Source organism: Channa argus, chromosome 18 (genome assembly GCF_033026475.1).
Source record: "Channa argus isolate prfri chromosome 18, Channa argus male v1.0, whole genome shotgun sequence".
Taxonomy (NCBI): Eukaryota; Metazoa; Chordata; class Actinopteri; order Anabantiformes; family Channidae; genus Channa; species Channa argus.
The window spans coordinates 16,851,020-16,867,111 of NC_090214.1; the positions used below are offsets into that span (position 1 = coordinate 16,851,020).

Here is a 16,092-nt window from a genome sequence, read left to right on the forward strand (position 1 = left end):
CTCCCACAGTCTTGCATTTCAGATTTTTAACAAAAATCTGTCACATGACAGATGAGTTGAGCTTTCTAGTTGCGTGACAACATGAAAAGAGTCCTAGTCCTAGTCGTTTCTAGTTTTTAAATTGGTCCTGTAGTTTAAAGTGTGGCTGCACAATTTAACGACAAAAAAAATAAATCACACTGCAATTACTATGGACAATGTTGTGATTGGAAATACAATAAATAAATGGTAACGTAAGTGTAAAAATGCACAGACTCCCACACCCTAACCTGTGACTAAGAAGCCAGCAAACAAGTGTAAACTACAGTGAAGGGGCTTTAGGGTTCTTATAATAAGGCAGCTACCGGTACAGTAAGTACAATTATTATTACTCCCTAGAGTTTATAACCACAGCCTTAAGTGCAACATAACCTACTCACTATTTTATGTATGTGAATAATTGACTCCAGACTGTGTTTAAGCTAACAAATATTATATTTAATATAACATTTATATTGGAATGGACGTAGGCTGAAAATTATACTGCAAAATTACAACTCAGTCACTTGACTTTTCACTGAATCCATATGAGTCAAACTCCTCTTGACTCATATGGAGTAAAATAAAATAAAGTTCACTTACAGTTCAGTCCTAGCAGCTGTGCATTGTGGAGAAAGGGCTTCCGGTCCCTGACCCGTGCTGCACGTGTCTTCGTAAGCGGCAATCAAGGGCTCTGTCTGATCTTGAATCCAGCGTGGGTTTAACCTCAAATATACTGTGTCATTTAAACACATTTATTGAGTGATTGATTGATTATTGCACAAAACTACTGACCAACAAGTCAATTAGGAGCTTACAGCTATGCAGTTAGACTCATTTCGTCCGCTAGCTTAGCGGCTAACAGCTACACTGCTCTAGCCACTTTACAGACATATGACTAACACGCACACCTCAAACTTCGAAGATTACACTAAGGAACTGACAGGGGAAAATGCATTTTAACGCCTTAATCCGTTCAAACTACGGTTTATCATCCACTTAGCCAAACGTGCTTCATATCCAGAAATCGCTTCTTACGCCTTCTAAACGTTTCTTTTCCATTTCCCCGCCCCTCTACTGCTCTTCCTCACCTGCTGCCAATCACAACAGATATTTCTGACGGACAAGTGAATGAGCCATACAATGGACAGATCCGAGAATAAAGGCGCAATCTGCACTTTATTAAATCAGCTTTACGACCAAAATAAAGCTACATAATTTCTAACTGCTGAATGAGCTTTTTTTTTTTTTTTTTTTTTTTGGCATGTCCCATGAGTTCAGGGTCACCACAGCAGATTACTGTCCGCATGTTGATTTGGCACAGTTTTTACACCAGACACAACCCTCCTCAATTTCTACCGGGCTGACCAGGAGGGGAATGGGCTGTTAGGGGTTCAGGGTCTTGCCTCAACATATAGCCAGGGATTGAACCACTAACCCTATTGTCCATGGACAACTGCCTTACCAACTGAGCTACAGACACCACTCTTTATAACACCCCCTACATGCTCCTCTGCCTAACATAGACTGGCTGGTCCTCTATTTATTATGTACCAGCCCTCCATCTTTATCCCAGAACAATAGCCTTTTCTTCTCAGTTCACCAGCAGTACACAAAGAGCGAAGTGTTTTTTCTTTACGTCACCTTGTACATTGTGCCATAACGTTGTTTATCACCAAAAGGAAGGAAATGCTATTATATTATCTTGGGTTTCTCCACTGAACTCAAATTTGATTCCTGTCTCCTGGCTGGACAAGTAAAGGTCTTAAGTGTGAATGGTTGTCTGTGTCTTGTTTCTACTGCCAGACTGGATGTTTGGAGACAAATATCTATCCTGCTGCTAAGGTGCTGCCCTTGGAGTGTGGGCAGGTGTATGTTTTAACAAAGCCACTGGTGAAAATGTCTAGTAATGCATCATCTTCAGCTCTGCAGAGTCCATTGTTTTCAGCCTTTTGGGGGGCCAGCAGCAGTATCCACTAACCCATTATATATTTTCAGCACCGATTCCAGTGCTTGTTCTGCCAATGTTTTCCATCAGACTGATAGATATACTGTTTGAATTGTGTGTTTTTGTAAGCATGTCTGTTATACAGTCAAAACCATCTTGACCTTGTTAAAGCCTTTCAGTCTGTGTATTATGCTAGAACATGTTTTGCTCTCTACAAGGCGTATGATGTGGACTGGTAAACAAATTTGGGCTCCGTGTGTAGTAATTTATAAGGTTTATAAGACATCTTTGATTGTGTTGTCATTACATGGAGCAGAAGAAAAGTGGACAAGGAGTAGCATCATTGCTGTGCTTTTCTAGTGAGCAATCCCTACAGGGCTGAACAGACTCAATCTAATTTGCAGAGCATGTACTTGCAAATTTCAGTGCACAGAGACATGCAGTGTCTAAGGCAACAGAGACTTGTTAAAAGGCACAACTTTGGCTAAACTGTATCATCAGAGAGGAAATCAGCAGCATTGCTTGTACTCTGTAAAACTGAGTGGTAATGGCTTAAGACTCTGTATAAATGTGCTAAAAGGCTTGTAATTATACCAAAAGGGACTAAATAGACACATTTTCAGATATCAGCCACAGTCTTTAGTATGTCTCACTGATTTTCTTGCTTTACAGGATTCATTGGGCGGGTACAGAGACAGCCACACAATGGTGTGGGTACATGAGTGGCGCAGTGCAAGCTGGGCAGCGAGCAGCTCTGGAAGTGCTGGCTGAACTCTGCCCCACAACCCTGACCCGGGAGGAGCAAGACGCAATGTGGTACAGTCATGCTGATCAGGGTCCTGTCCAGCAAACATGCTCATCCAAACTGAATAACATGTCTACAAACAAGGCTATGGTCATTGTAACACTGACAATAAGTGCTGCTTTCCTACTGGCTCAGCATCAAAATATTTTGCAAAATGTTAAATGTCACTTGATGAATGTACCAAGTGTAATATACTCATACTGTATTAGAAACCTGTAAAAAGAAAAAGTCCACATCACCCAGTTTGGTCTTGAGACCATGAGAAAAAAACTATATCAAAAATAAATATGAATTGATTTAGAATGAGTAGATTAAATACCAATGTGATCTTGTTTAAACCAGTTTGCAACAAGAAAATAAAGCTTTCATACTGTATGCCTCACATTGCTTCCCAGCCAGCTATAAAACCTGCTTGGGAGGCTTGGAGAAGAGCCACATGCCTATTTGTGCACCCACAAAACCACCAACAGACATTCGAATGAGTATAAGATGGATGAAGCAGCCAGAGAAAGATAACGTCCCAGTGAAAGTGATTTAATCGCTACCACTTGATTGCACAATTGATTGAAAGGATTTTTGTCAGTTCCCATGTCTCTCCTTAAGAGTATCTCAAACACCCACTGATCACTGGACAGTTGTGTCTGACTCCATTGGCATCATGGCTTGCTATTTGTCTTTGTTATCACTGGCTTGGACTGAATCAACTGACTGTTCTCCCTGGTTGCATTTTATCCAGTCCAGGCTGAATCAAGGCCAGCTACATCTCTAAATGTATTTTTGGGGATTTTGGACATTTTGTTCGAGAATCAATGAATGAAGGGTTTTAAAATGGTTTTTACAGGATACATGTGATATATGTATGCAAGGTAAAGCATTTGTCAACTTTTTTAAACAGCTCACAGTCAGATTTCACTACCACATTTTGTACTTAATGTCTACTATCAGACACAGTATCACTACAAAGCCAGAACTGTTGTGTTCCATAACAAATCCAGAAGGAGGTTTCCTTAGTATTCTGATAATGCAAAAATGAGTTTTTCAGCCCCTGAAAATTAACAAGACCAAAACATAGCAGCAATTAAAACAGCTCAGTGTGTACTGACACACTAGACACACTATCTTTAGATAAATGACTATATGTGACCATGACTATAAAGAAGATGTATCTGCTATCATATAATATATTATGCTGTCCTATATTTAAACATACAGGTGCTTGTGATAACAAGAATACAATTACTGTATTATTCAGGTCAGACACCCTGAAATAAATACTACCTCTGCAAAGCTCATGTTCATTTGTTTTAAATTATGTCAGCAAGGGGTTGATTTTGTACTATTGTGATGCAAATATCCAATTAAGTGCCTTTCAGTTAAAGTTGGCAAGAAATTTCTTTATGGCCTATTCTTTCCGGTGTTTAACATATACTATGATTTTTCAAATGCATTTTGAAAACTTAATGAGTCATTTGTGCAGCTGCTTTTACAGCTGTGAGTCCGTTACTTCAAAGCTTTCTTTGGTATTATATCCTCGTGCATGGTTCTGCAGCACCAGTTAGTTCCCAATGCCAGTGTTCACAAGTGTTCTTTGCTCAATAAGGCAATTGAGCAACATCATTGAGCTGTCATTGAGCAAAGGCCAAGCCATCACAGAGCCAGACATACAGTACAGACAGACAACTATTCAGGTCGTGGCACTGCTTGGCTGCTCATTATACACAAAGCTGAGTCCAGGTGAGACTTCACTAGCTTCAGCGTAAGACTGTACTTCACTACATTTGTTACTGTACATGCAATGGAAGTGAGAAAATGCTATAATGGCATACTTGTGGAAAAAGTAAAGTCTCTAAATAACATTGATATCAGCTCCACCCACGTTCTTCCATTCACCATCGTGTTAATTACAACAAGCTTGTTGGCCAATCTTTAATTACTATAAACACAATTAAGTGAAAGCTGACTCTACGTATGCTACTGTAACCCACTTTGCTGCAAACCTTAAAGCTGAGCAAGTTCTGGAGAATTTTGTCTGACACACTACCAAACCCTATCCTCTTCCCTACCTGCTCAGAAGTAAATCACATGACAGAGAGGGGAACAGAGGATCAGCGATGGATTTCTATATACTTCATGCAAGAATTCTCAGTTTATTAGGCACAGCTATACCTAAAATCAGGCTAAATCAATAGTCCTACAATAAATTCTAATTAGTTTTAATCTGGTTTTAAGTTCAATGTTATTGTTATTTTTTTTATTTCTTAAAATAATTCAATAAATTTACGCTGAACATATTGTCTCTTATTTGTATTAATAAATTATGTTTTATGTAACACAAAAGCATCGGACACCAAAAAACCTAAACAACTAGTCATAAAAAATCAGCGCCGTAAAAGTCTTGAGATGTGAAATGTGTGAATTGGTATTGAACGTGATCCATGAACATGAACTAGTAAAACCAAAAAGGGAAACTCAGAATTCAATGTTCAGTTTTAACACCCACACAGACAAAATTCAACATTTTGGCCATGCTTTTTTACCACAATTGATCCAGAAGTCCTTGAAATTAGTGTCCGATCTTCCACTATAGTATTGATTTACTTCTTCATTCATTTTACATTTATCCACTGCAGAAAGGAAGCATTGAGAGTTGAGGTTGAAGTTCTTAAATAGAAACATTAAGTAATGTGCCCTCTCTCCTCACTTGGCACTAGTCCATTTAAAAAATATTCAGTTTGATGGTTAAAGTAAAATGTTTTATTAGGCAGCAGATAACTGTTTTTCGTGGAAAAAATATTTTTTTTACATGTATAATACTCAAAACAGAAGAAAAGTGATATATGGCACTTTCTAGTTTTAATTTTTATTTAGGTGGGAAGTAGTTAGATATTTGTTGGGTTTTTTTAAACCTCATTCTGGCATGATGCTAAAGTCAGAGACTTGATCATTTAAGAAGTCTTTCAAATGTCACCTATCCACAAAGCAAATGCTGTTTATATTGGCATTACACTTGTGGACCTAAATAATGGGTATGCTTTTCAGCTGGAAAAAAATAATTAATAAATAAAGCCTTGGACCCTACACAGAATATTGTCAAAACGCAGGATTAATTGTTTAAACTATTGTGCTTTTATTTATTCTTGGCTTTTGCACATCGCTCCAGTTATTTATTTATTTTTAAATTTACTTTAAGATAGTAGTAATTATCCATGAGCTTTCATCCTCTTCTGCAAAGTGATTTTTATCTTTTATATTTGTTGTCATTGTTTAAAATTCTACAAATAAAAACATCTAATTAATTATAATTCACAATTGTCCGGCATAAAAAAGTTTACCACAGTTACACAATACAATTATCCCATAGCAAGCGACATGCTGTAATCGTTATCACTCGATTGCACAGTTGATTTAAAGGATTTTTGTTGGTTACCATTTCTCTTTCTGGAGAGTATCTCCCACAGCTACTGATCATTGACGAGTAGTCTGATGCTGTGGCTTAGTATTTGTCTTTGTTATCACTAACTTGCACTGCAGCAGCTGCCGGTTCTCCCTGGTTTCATTTTAAGCAAATCCAGGCTGAATCGAGGCCAACAACCTAACATCATTATAGACAGTGCACTGTCTGTGCCAGAACAAATTTAACAGGCAGATGTCCACTCAGGTTTTACACATTTGGGACAGGCATAAAACACGTGCATAAGCAATAAGCTGTATAGGTAGCTGGTAAACAGGAAGAAATTACCCCACTGCCAGGTGTCAAAAGGCATTCAGATCAACCCAAACTAATGTTCATGAATACACAATGAAACTGACCACCAGCAGCACAGAAAGACAAATACACATTGCCTGTTCATTCACAACACAGCAACAGCTTATTACAAACACCATTCAGCACCAAGGACAGTGACAACGTTGACTAAACACAGGAAAGGAGGCAGTGTGAGCAATGTACAAGTCAATCTGCAGCAGAAGAGAATGAAAAAAAAAATGCACTTCACCTTTAAAGATAGTGTATGTGTTGGGCTGTGTGACGACAACATCTTTCCAGTTGCAAGATTTGCAATTCCAGAAAGTTCTCTTTCAAAAGACCAGCTGCATGCACTGGGCCTGGGGTGAGTAAACATGGCTCCATGATGTGAGAATGTAACTTTTTCCACATGTGGGAGTCGAGGAAAGCAAAATAGATGAATGTAGAGAAAAATTACCTGCAGCAGAGCTGTAGAATGCCTGATCGGAGAGCAGTGCGTGCTGGCATCTGTCTTTACAATAAAGTCTATAAAGTTTTTATGCCATAGGCTTAAAAAAAGCCTGAATGTGTTTAGATGGTAAAAGTGACAAGTTTACTAGTATCTCAAGACTTTCATGGGAAATATCCAATTGTATGATACAGATGTAATTTACATTTGTGGAACGCACAGTCAAAGGTGTTCACAGACAGTGATTTCCGGAAGTGTTCCTGATCCCATGCAGTGATGTCCAGTATAGAATCATGGCTGTTTTTAATGCAGTGCCGCCTGAGGGCCCAAAGATTATATGCACCCAATTTTAACCTCGGCCTTGTCCCTTGCACACAGAGATTCCTCCTGATTCTCTGAATTTTTTGATGATATTCTACACTGTAGATGGTGGGATCTTCAAAGTCTTCACAAGTTTACATTGAGGAATTTTCTGAAATTGTCCGACAATTTTTGATGTAGTTTGTCACCGATTAGTGAACCTCTGCGCATCTTTACTTTCGTGATGCTCTGTCTCTCTGAAATGCTCCTTTTATACCCAGTTATGTTACTGACCTGCTGCCAATTAACCACATTAGTTGTTAAATGCTCCTCCATTTGTTTTTGATTTGCAGCAATTACTTTCCAGCTTTTTGTTGTCCCTGTTCCAACTTTTTTGAGATGTGTTGCTGCCTTCAAATTCAAAATGAGCTAATATTTTTCATGAAATGCTCTGAAATGTCTCAGCTTCAACATCTGATATGTTGTTTCTATTGTGATTTAAATACAGGTTGATGAGATTTGCAAATCATTGCATTGTGTTTTTATTTATGCTTTCCACATAGTCACAACATTTTTTAAATTTTATAAATGTAGATCATGTAGATTGTTTTTGGACTTAAAAGGAAAAGGTCCATATACCACACACATATGCACAATGACATCAGCATTCAGCTACAGTCAGCACCAGCATTGTACCAGCTACCTACAGTGAATAGTGTTAAGTGAATCAATTATAGATGTTTTAATTTTAGCTCTACACTGTACACAGATATTATTAAAAACACATATCAAAACCTTTGGACAAAAATGCAAGTCCCAAGAGAGTAATAAATAAAAGGTTTGATTTCAGTTTTTTAGAAAGAAGGTCATGATAGATAGAACAAACACTGTGGACACAAACAACAAAGGCTAGAGGGGCAGAATTAAGACAAATGTCATACAGTCACCAAAGTCCCAGGTTTTTCAAGGTTATTCCCCAAAAAAGCTGAACAAAACCAACAAAGGTCATAGGGGAATGATGTGGAGGAGTTTTGTATAAAAACGGACTGAAACAGATGGTGCATGCAATGGAGAAAGTGGAGAACCTGGAAAAAAATGAGGACAACATGGCAAGAAGAAAAAAGTGTGAGAATGTCAAACTGTAAAGCATGAACATGAGAATCATGACAACAGCAGATGACAAGATCAACAAGTCACTGGTTTGGATGGTCAGGTAAAACCCAAAAACCATCACGACACAGGCCTACCATGAACCGGTGTGACTGCCTAAAAGGACACCCTAAAGTCTGAATAAAGTCCAATTGCTGAACATTTAGTGTTTTTGAAAAAAGATGTCACTGACTAGTTGGATGACTATGAAAATGAAGTGAACTATCACCCTTCTGCTCATATACATTCTGTATAGTTTCTGTATATATGAGCTGCTCTCAAGCTGCTCTGTCAGTGTGTGGATGTGAGGCAAACACATTACTCATTTGTATGTATGCTTAATTTTGTATCATATTTATTTATGGCTTGTGAAAATAGCGACCTCTGAACTCTGCATCTCTCCAAATGTGTGCTGGGATAGGCTCCAGCTCCCTGCAACCCTGAACAGAAGTATGTAGAGAATGGATGGGTGGAAGAATATTCATTTATTTTAACTTGAATTAAAGCCAGTATGAAGTGCAGGAATACTGATAAGCCAGTATAAATATTTTATGAACACACACGCACAAAAGATGATGATGCCTCAGATGTGCTGCATGCAATAACCAAATCACTTAATTGTAATGTTTACCTCAATATAGCCTAGTTTGATGAGTTTGGCTGCTTTGAATAATTGGTTGCCTAAGATTAGGGGGCTATTCCTCTTTATAAGAGATTTAATAATGGCAAGATCATTGGGATCATGGGTGGTTAAAGCAAAACCTTTGATGGAGCTATGGCTTTAGCACATGGTTTCTAAACCAAGTTTGCTGTTGTTAAGGATGAGGAATGACTGACACTGCAACATTTTTTGAATGTGGTGTTTTATTTTTTAAATCTGTGTAAAACCCTTGTGTACAGTAGACCTTGGGAACAGTATATGTGACAAACCATTCTCAACTTTAGGGGTCACCTGGCTTTGTCAGAGCTTTCAGCCATGTCACACTGTATTCATCAGGAAATATTATCTTGTAAGCTAAGGTGAGCATTAGAACTTCAGTCACTAGATAACAAGTGTTATTTTAGGGGTAATGGATGTCAATAACCACCTGATTTTGACCCAGGGTCCTTAAAAGTCGAATTCAAGCGTATTGCCAAAATACAGTATGAATGTCACAATGATTCAAATTCCCAGCGTAATACAGGATATTTAGGAACACCCCTACACTGTCCTGAGCGCAGTAACATATTTTATTTTACGGGCAACCCCAGTTGTTCATTCATAGGATTCAATCTGGGGTCTAATTTATCCTTAATATGCCTCCCACAGGAGACACAACCCATTGATTTTTTTGTGCTTGGTAACTTATCATTGCTGTGTGGAAAATTCCCAGCTCTCTGTCTCTTTAATCCTTTTAGATGTAAGCAGATAATCAATTGTATAAAACGTTACACACTTTTTTTTTGTCCTTTTTATTACCCCTTCCCAATTTCTACCGGGCTTGGACCGGCACTGCACTGCTGGGGATGGGAAAGTGCTGTTGGGGGATCAGTGTCTTTCCCAGAGACATTTTGGCACATAAAGCCGGGACTGGGGATCGAACCACTGGCCCTGTGGTCTGTGGACATTACACACTATAAGCAACATTTAGGTGAAGCAGATTCTCACCATATATTCTGAAAAGGTGACTGAGGGCATCATTGTTTGGGTGATTTTTTAAGTGGGAAAATCCTAGAGAATCTGCATTATGTTGTTTCATGTTCTAGCATATGTTCAGTGGAAACCATTGTGTAGGACTGATCATCACAAAAGAAGATTTCAGTTAGGACTTTCTTCAAAGCAAAATTACTCTTCTGAGATCTGGATAAAAGCACCTACGCCCAAATCTACTCCCATCTGAATTTAACTCCCCCTACAATATTAGGATCCATCCTTAGCTTCCTGTCTATGTCGTGTCCATGTCTGCAGTTTCTGTACAGCACTCCGTCTCACTTCTGCAGTTCAGGGAAATAACATGAACTCATCCTGGTACTTCTTTCCAATCACTAGCTCTGAGTTAAACTCTCAGTTGGCTGTGGTGTATTTTAAAGGCTCTCTAAGGTCTGGATGGCTCAGGCCTATCAGGTCAGCTCATGAAACCTCTCAGTTATTCCACAGAGAACTCAAGCATGTATGGTTGGAAGCCCAAGACTGAGGAATAGCCCTTAGTGAATCAAATTAGCAATATATTATTCTTATGGCATAGTTATACCAGTCATAATGACCAATAATTGTTTTAATATCACAATTGTTTATATATGATGCACTTTGTTAAATCGACTGTATTTATTTTATTATTTTACAGCTCTGTGATTGCAATGGTGGTTCTCAGCCTTCATTTATTGATGCACTTAACTTTAGTTAGACAAAATTATTATTTTGATTTCATAAATGTGGAATGAATAATTCTTGTTTTCATGTGTTTTTCATGCATATTTGAATTATTCTTGTCTCATTTCAGAAATCCCAGTCTCCCTAAAGAAACTCAGTCCTGAAATTAATTGAGTCAACATTTAAATCACTTTGTAATGGAGAAATGATCCGGACAGGCATTACTCTGGAGAGCAGCAATAATGTCACAGGACCTCCCCACCCAAACTACCAAGAGGCAACACTTGTGCACTTGCAAATTGTGCTTCCAGTGTGCATGATAAGTGCAGCTAAGAATGTCAAGGTAAACCAGCAATAAGCATTACAGGCATCTGCTAATAACAAAAAGATGATGATGATGGCTGTTACAGAAGTCATTACACAATTTGTTTTTGCTCAAATAAAATAATAAAATCTATATTAATAGTTATAAAACAAAGAGCCAAAGTAACATTTGAGATAAATAAATAAAATAAGGTGTAATTATGTATATTAGACAACATATTAAACGATTTTTAAAAGGTTGAATGAATGATACACTTTTATTTTACAGATTTGATTTTATTTATACTTAAGCAATGTCTACTGAACTACTGTCTTCAGTGTTCTAAATTAAAAAACATTATTTGAGAAAAGTGATTTCTCAAATACTCTGCTCAAATTCAAATGCCCTGCTACACTCTTTTTACAAAAAGGCCAAGCAAAAAGTGAAACCAGCCTTAATAACTTTAACTCATTCCAACTGACAAGTGTCAAACCTCAACTTTGCAGGGCTCCTCACTCTTCCTTGCTATGGGCAGATTTATACCTCTCACGTAAACATAGAGGTGGATCTACGCAGAGAAGGGAATTGTCGCGGAGGCCCCGACATGCACACATACATTCGATTGTTGTACCTCTGCTTTATACAGACTTTTTTATATTTACTTAGGTTTCACTGTCTTTTGAGTTGACATTTAAATAGAACATAACTAAAATCTTGCCATACTGTACTTTTATTAAACACAACAGGGTCCCACTTGAGTGCCCCTTGTGGGCAAGTTCTGTATGTCTACCGTGCAGGTATTCAACATATCTGAAAGTAACCTGCATATTCTTTTTATACAGTTTTTCATAGTAATGTGTTATTATGATACAGTTTATAATTTTTAGGTTCTATTTAAAAACAAGATTATGATTACCAAAGTATATGCAGACATGCACACCTTCAGAACATCGACAACACATTGTCTGTGTGCCAAGTGAGTATCCATAGTTTTTGACATGAAGTCAAACATAAAGACAATGTAGCAGCTGGAATAGCAACTAACTGTCTAACTATGTTTCACTATGGATGAAGTTATTTTCCAGATTTCGTGGTTTGCTAAATGCAACACTGAAAATAGATATTAAAAAAGCACAGTGGTAGCAATCAATATTTTCCAAAACTTATGATACATACACATAAATAAATAAACAAAATAAATATAAATTGAATAGAAATGTGGTTGTCACTTTAAATTGTTCACATTATTCCAAATTGCTTATTCTTGTTTGCACTCATATTTTAGAGTTGTTGGCCATAATGGTTTTGCTGGTTGTTGTTTCGGAAACACCCCATTCTCATAATTATTTCACTGGATTATTGTCCTTAGGGGCAAATCAATACATACCAGAGAAGTAGCCACATTCACATTTCCTACACATTTCATTTTCAGTTACATTTTTAGAAAAGGACCCAACTCAAAGCAATGTGCTTATGCAACAGTTTAAGTTACTGTTATTCATATCATAATTTCATCTAAACTGCTGAGCTCCTTTTAAGTTGGTTACACTTTCATATTCAGCTGCATTCATGGCCAAGCCGTAACTCATACTCATGTACTGATGGCCATCTGCTGATTATCACTGCTGCATTGCATTTCATAAAGAGAGATTTTCTGTATTTCAGATTTTAATATCTCTGAGTTGATAGCTATCTGCTGCATAGCTGACATTTATTAGCCTGCATATCAGGTGGATTATTCGATTTAAAATAATCCATCTCACTTCACAATGGTGTAGCGTGGTCCCTGCATTGGTTGGAGATGCTTTGTTGGGGAGTGGAGGCTGGCAGAGTCGGCCCACATATTAGTTGTCATAGCTTTACAAAGCTGTATCTTATGCAGTTTTAGGAATTGAATTTATTGTCACTCCTCAGCCACTGTGCTGAAGTTAGTGTATGGGGTGTGACAACATGTTAAATTCATTAAATATCATAATCACCCTTCACTTAAAGGATAAGTTCAGCCATTTTTATCTTGTCCACAATCTACGTTGGCCCTGAGAGCTCACATCACTGAAAATGGAGAAAACACAAACAAATAAAAAAACAGCTTCATGAATTTGACAACACAGGCACAGCATTAAGAGCATGCTGCAAAAAGTGGCAATAAGTGGCTTTTTTTCAAATTTGCAATAATAATTAGCAAAATGAAATGAACTACTCACCAATCTCTTAAAAAAATTATTATTTTTTTAAAATTACATGTTACATGGAACAGATGGGTGGAACTTACGTGTTACCCATGTTTCCCAACCTACTGAGGGAGATAAGGCTCCGGGAAATTTGTGCGTCAGAAACTATGGCAACAAGGCTGTGTCAAAAATGACCCCGTGCCCACTCATTCCCTACTCCCTAAATGATTTACACTAACTGGTTCCTTCAATAACGAGCAGTCAATTGACATTTTGGACGTTTACTAACCATTATTGTGTTGCACCACTGCTAACACAAAGCAGTTTGATTTGTGTGACGGTAAATTTCTCATCTACCAGAAAGTAGGATGCATCCCATGTATTCTACTTTACTTGTCTTATTGTGGGATAACTTGAGTACACTAGATAGTTGATAAATGTACGTGCTCCGAAGTACTGTGAAGCTCAACGACTTCACCAGAAAAGTTATGAAGACTCACATCCAGAGAGTTTGGAATAAAGAAGAAGAAGAGCTGTTAGCTCTGGAGGATGTTTCAGATGTTCTTTGACGAATATTGAGTCATTTGATCAAAATGCTCAAAAAGCAAACTTTTACTTAGTTTTCATGGCATCGTTTGCTCATTCACAAAAAAAGTAGGCGGAAACAGAAGAATACATCAGACCAACAGTTGGTGATGATGGTGTCAGAAATGATCTCAACAAGTGCCCCCTGCAGTCCCCTACTCGGGAGCAGATGGCCAAAGCAGATGATCTGTTGAATGGCACTCCTGGTGTGGGGTGCGAAAGCAGCGATGTGACTGTTTTGGTGCTTACATAAAGTCACCATTCGTTGGAGTTTGGTATTTCTGCTTTAAAGTCACTTCTCTTGAGCAGTCGCTGACTAATTGCTCCGACAGTCATAATCAAACTGAAAGCCACACAGTGAGCTGCACCCCAGGTTGGAGATTATATGAGGTTACAAGTGATTAGGAGTCATTCCTAGAGAGGAACACATATTGGTGTTAAAAATGGCTCCTAAATTAAACTTCACATTGGATTGTCAAATGCATGCCCTCCATAAAAGGAGTGACTTGTTGGTGAGTCAGCTGCTGTGAGGTTCAGTAAAGTTATTAGTGGCACATTTGTTTGATGCAAAAACCAGGAGGAGGCAGAACACAAGTATCAGAGGTGTTGTTTTCTTTCTTGCCTTTGCAAATCAGAAAAGTCTTCATCGAGATGAGACATTATACATCAAGGCTCAACAGTGTCGCGGACTGTGTTTGTGTTTCTTCTTGCTCTGATGTGCTTTGTCTAGATATCCTTTTTATCTGAACATTGTTCCTCTGCATACAGCTTTGTTAAAGGTTCGATATGTTCCTCTTGTGTGAGCTTTATTTTGTGCCATAAAATCACATTTGCCATAAAGTTATTAGATCCCATCTTTCTTATCTTTGTCTGAATTCTAGCTTTTCCCAAATCTCTATATTGGAACCCATTTCCTTGCTAAGCTATGCATGTCTGTGCTTCAAAGGCTTTCACACTTTACTGGCCTTTTATCGTCCAATCTGAGATGCTTCAAAGAGACAATGAATGAGAGTTACAAAGTTTCCAATGTCATGGGAGTGGCTTGATAAATCTTACATCAGTGTATTTTGCTTATAGTTTAACATCTTCTTCCTGAGGCCATTCTGTGGAAGTGTTATAGACTGCCAACTGTTTGGACTTGGGTCAACAGTGAGCCCAAGCCACATGAATTATGCATGGTGTCTGCTCTCAGGCATACACCCTTGTCTGTGCTGCCACTGCACATGCAGCGCCAGTGATGGAGACTGCGTTATGGAGATCATAGAGAACAGCAGTGGATAAAAGAGATGCACAGAAAAGAACGAGGGGGAGACATGGAAATGCTCCAGATAATACAAGCACAACGATGTACAACATGTACTGTAGCACAAGAAAAAAAGACAAACTCATATTCAAAACATTCTCACAGTTATACTTTATATTTATAAATATGTCAGTTATTTTACAATTAAGATTATTTCATAAAATGGACCATCAAACTTGTCTAGAGCCAGTGTGACATCTTAAATGTATTATTTCTTTAGCTCAACAGTAGAAACTTGCTTTATAAACTACTTAAAATATTAATTATTATTGTGAATGCTGCTTTTGATTTATTTTAACCAGGGCGTCTTTGTGGTGCACTGGTCAGTCATTGTACTCAATGTCAGCGTATGTAGTTTGCTGTGAACTTTTGGTTGTTGATTCTATTTTTGGGAAACAATTTCATACATTTTTTTTCTGCTGTTAAGCACAATATACTGTATTGAGGACTATTAAAAGTTACCTCGGTGTAATTTGTTGGGAGCAGACATTTTGACACATCCACTCATCCACTCATGTCTAATTTATTAGGCCATCTTAACTTAAACGTAAACTTAAACTCTTAACATAGCTTAAAATATATCAGGCAAAAAAGTCCTATTTTTGATCACTTATTGCTGAAACTATCTTCTATTATTGTTTATGCCACACATATTTGTAATGCCTTGTAGTCTACTACCCACTATCTTACCTTTGGTGTTCCAGGTACTTTTCCCATTATCTATTATTGTAAGACAAACCTTTTTACGCAGATGACACCAAGTTATAAACACCCATAACAGTGTGTGACAATGGTCTTACAAACCTTATTAATTGCTTCAGTGACTTTGAATGTCCAGCAATTTCCTCCAATTAAAGGATCCAAGTCTGAGATTTTATACAGATTGAAAACGCAGTAACTTTCAATATATTTCAAATCTTCAAATTCTTATAAAGTTAGTGTTACTGTTAGACTTTAACCATAGCT

General features: G+C 37.7%; 1 protein-coding gene across 2 annotated transcripts in view; it reads left to right on the plus strand.

Moving 5' to 3' along the window:
- Positions 1-7,727, plus strand: part of si:ch211-127i16.2 (probable flavin-containing monoamine oxidase A) — a 58,317-nt gene extending 50,590 nt beyond the window's left edge. For both annotated transcript variants that reach the window (XM_067484923.1, XM_067484924.1), the window contains one exon: positions 2,639-7,727. In XM_067484923.1, the coding sequence (XP_067341024.1) occupies positions 2,639-2,990 (352 nt within the window). In that variant the 3' untranslated portion in view covers positions 2,991-7,727. The remainder of the gene's footprint in view (positions 1-2,638) is intronic.
- Positions 7,728-16,092: the final 8,365 nt, after the last annotated feature.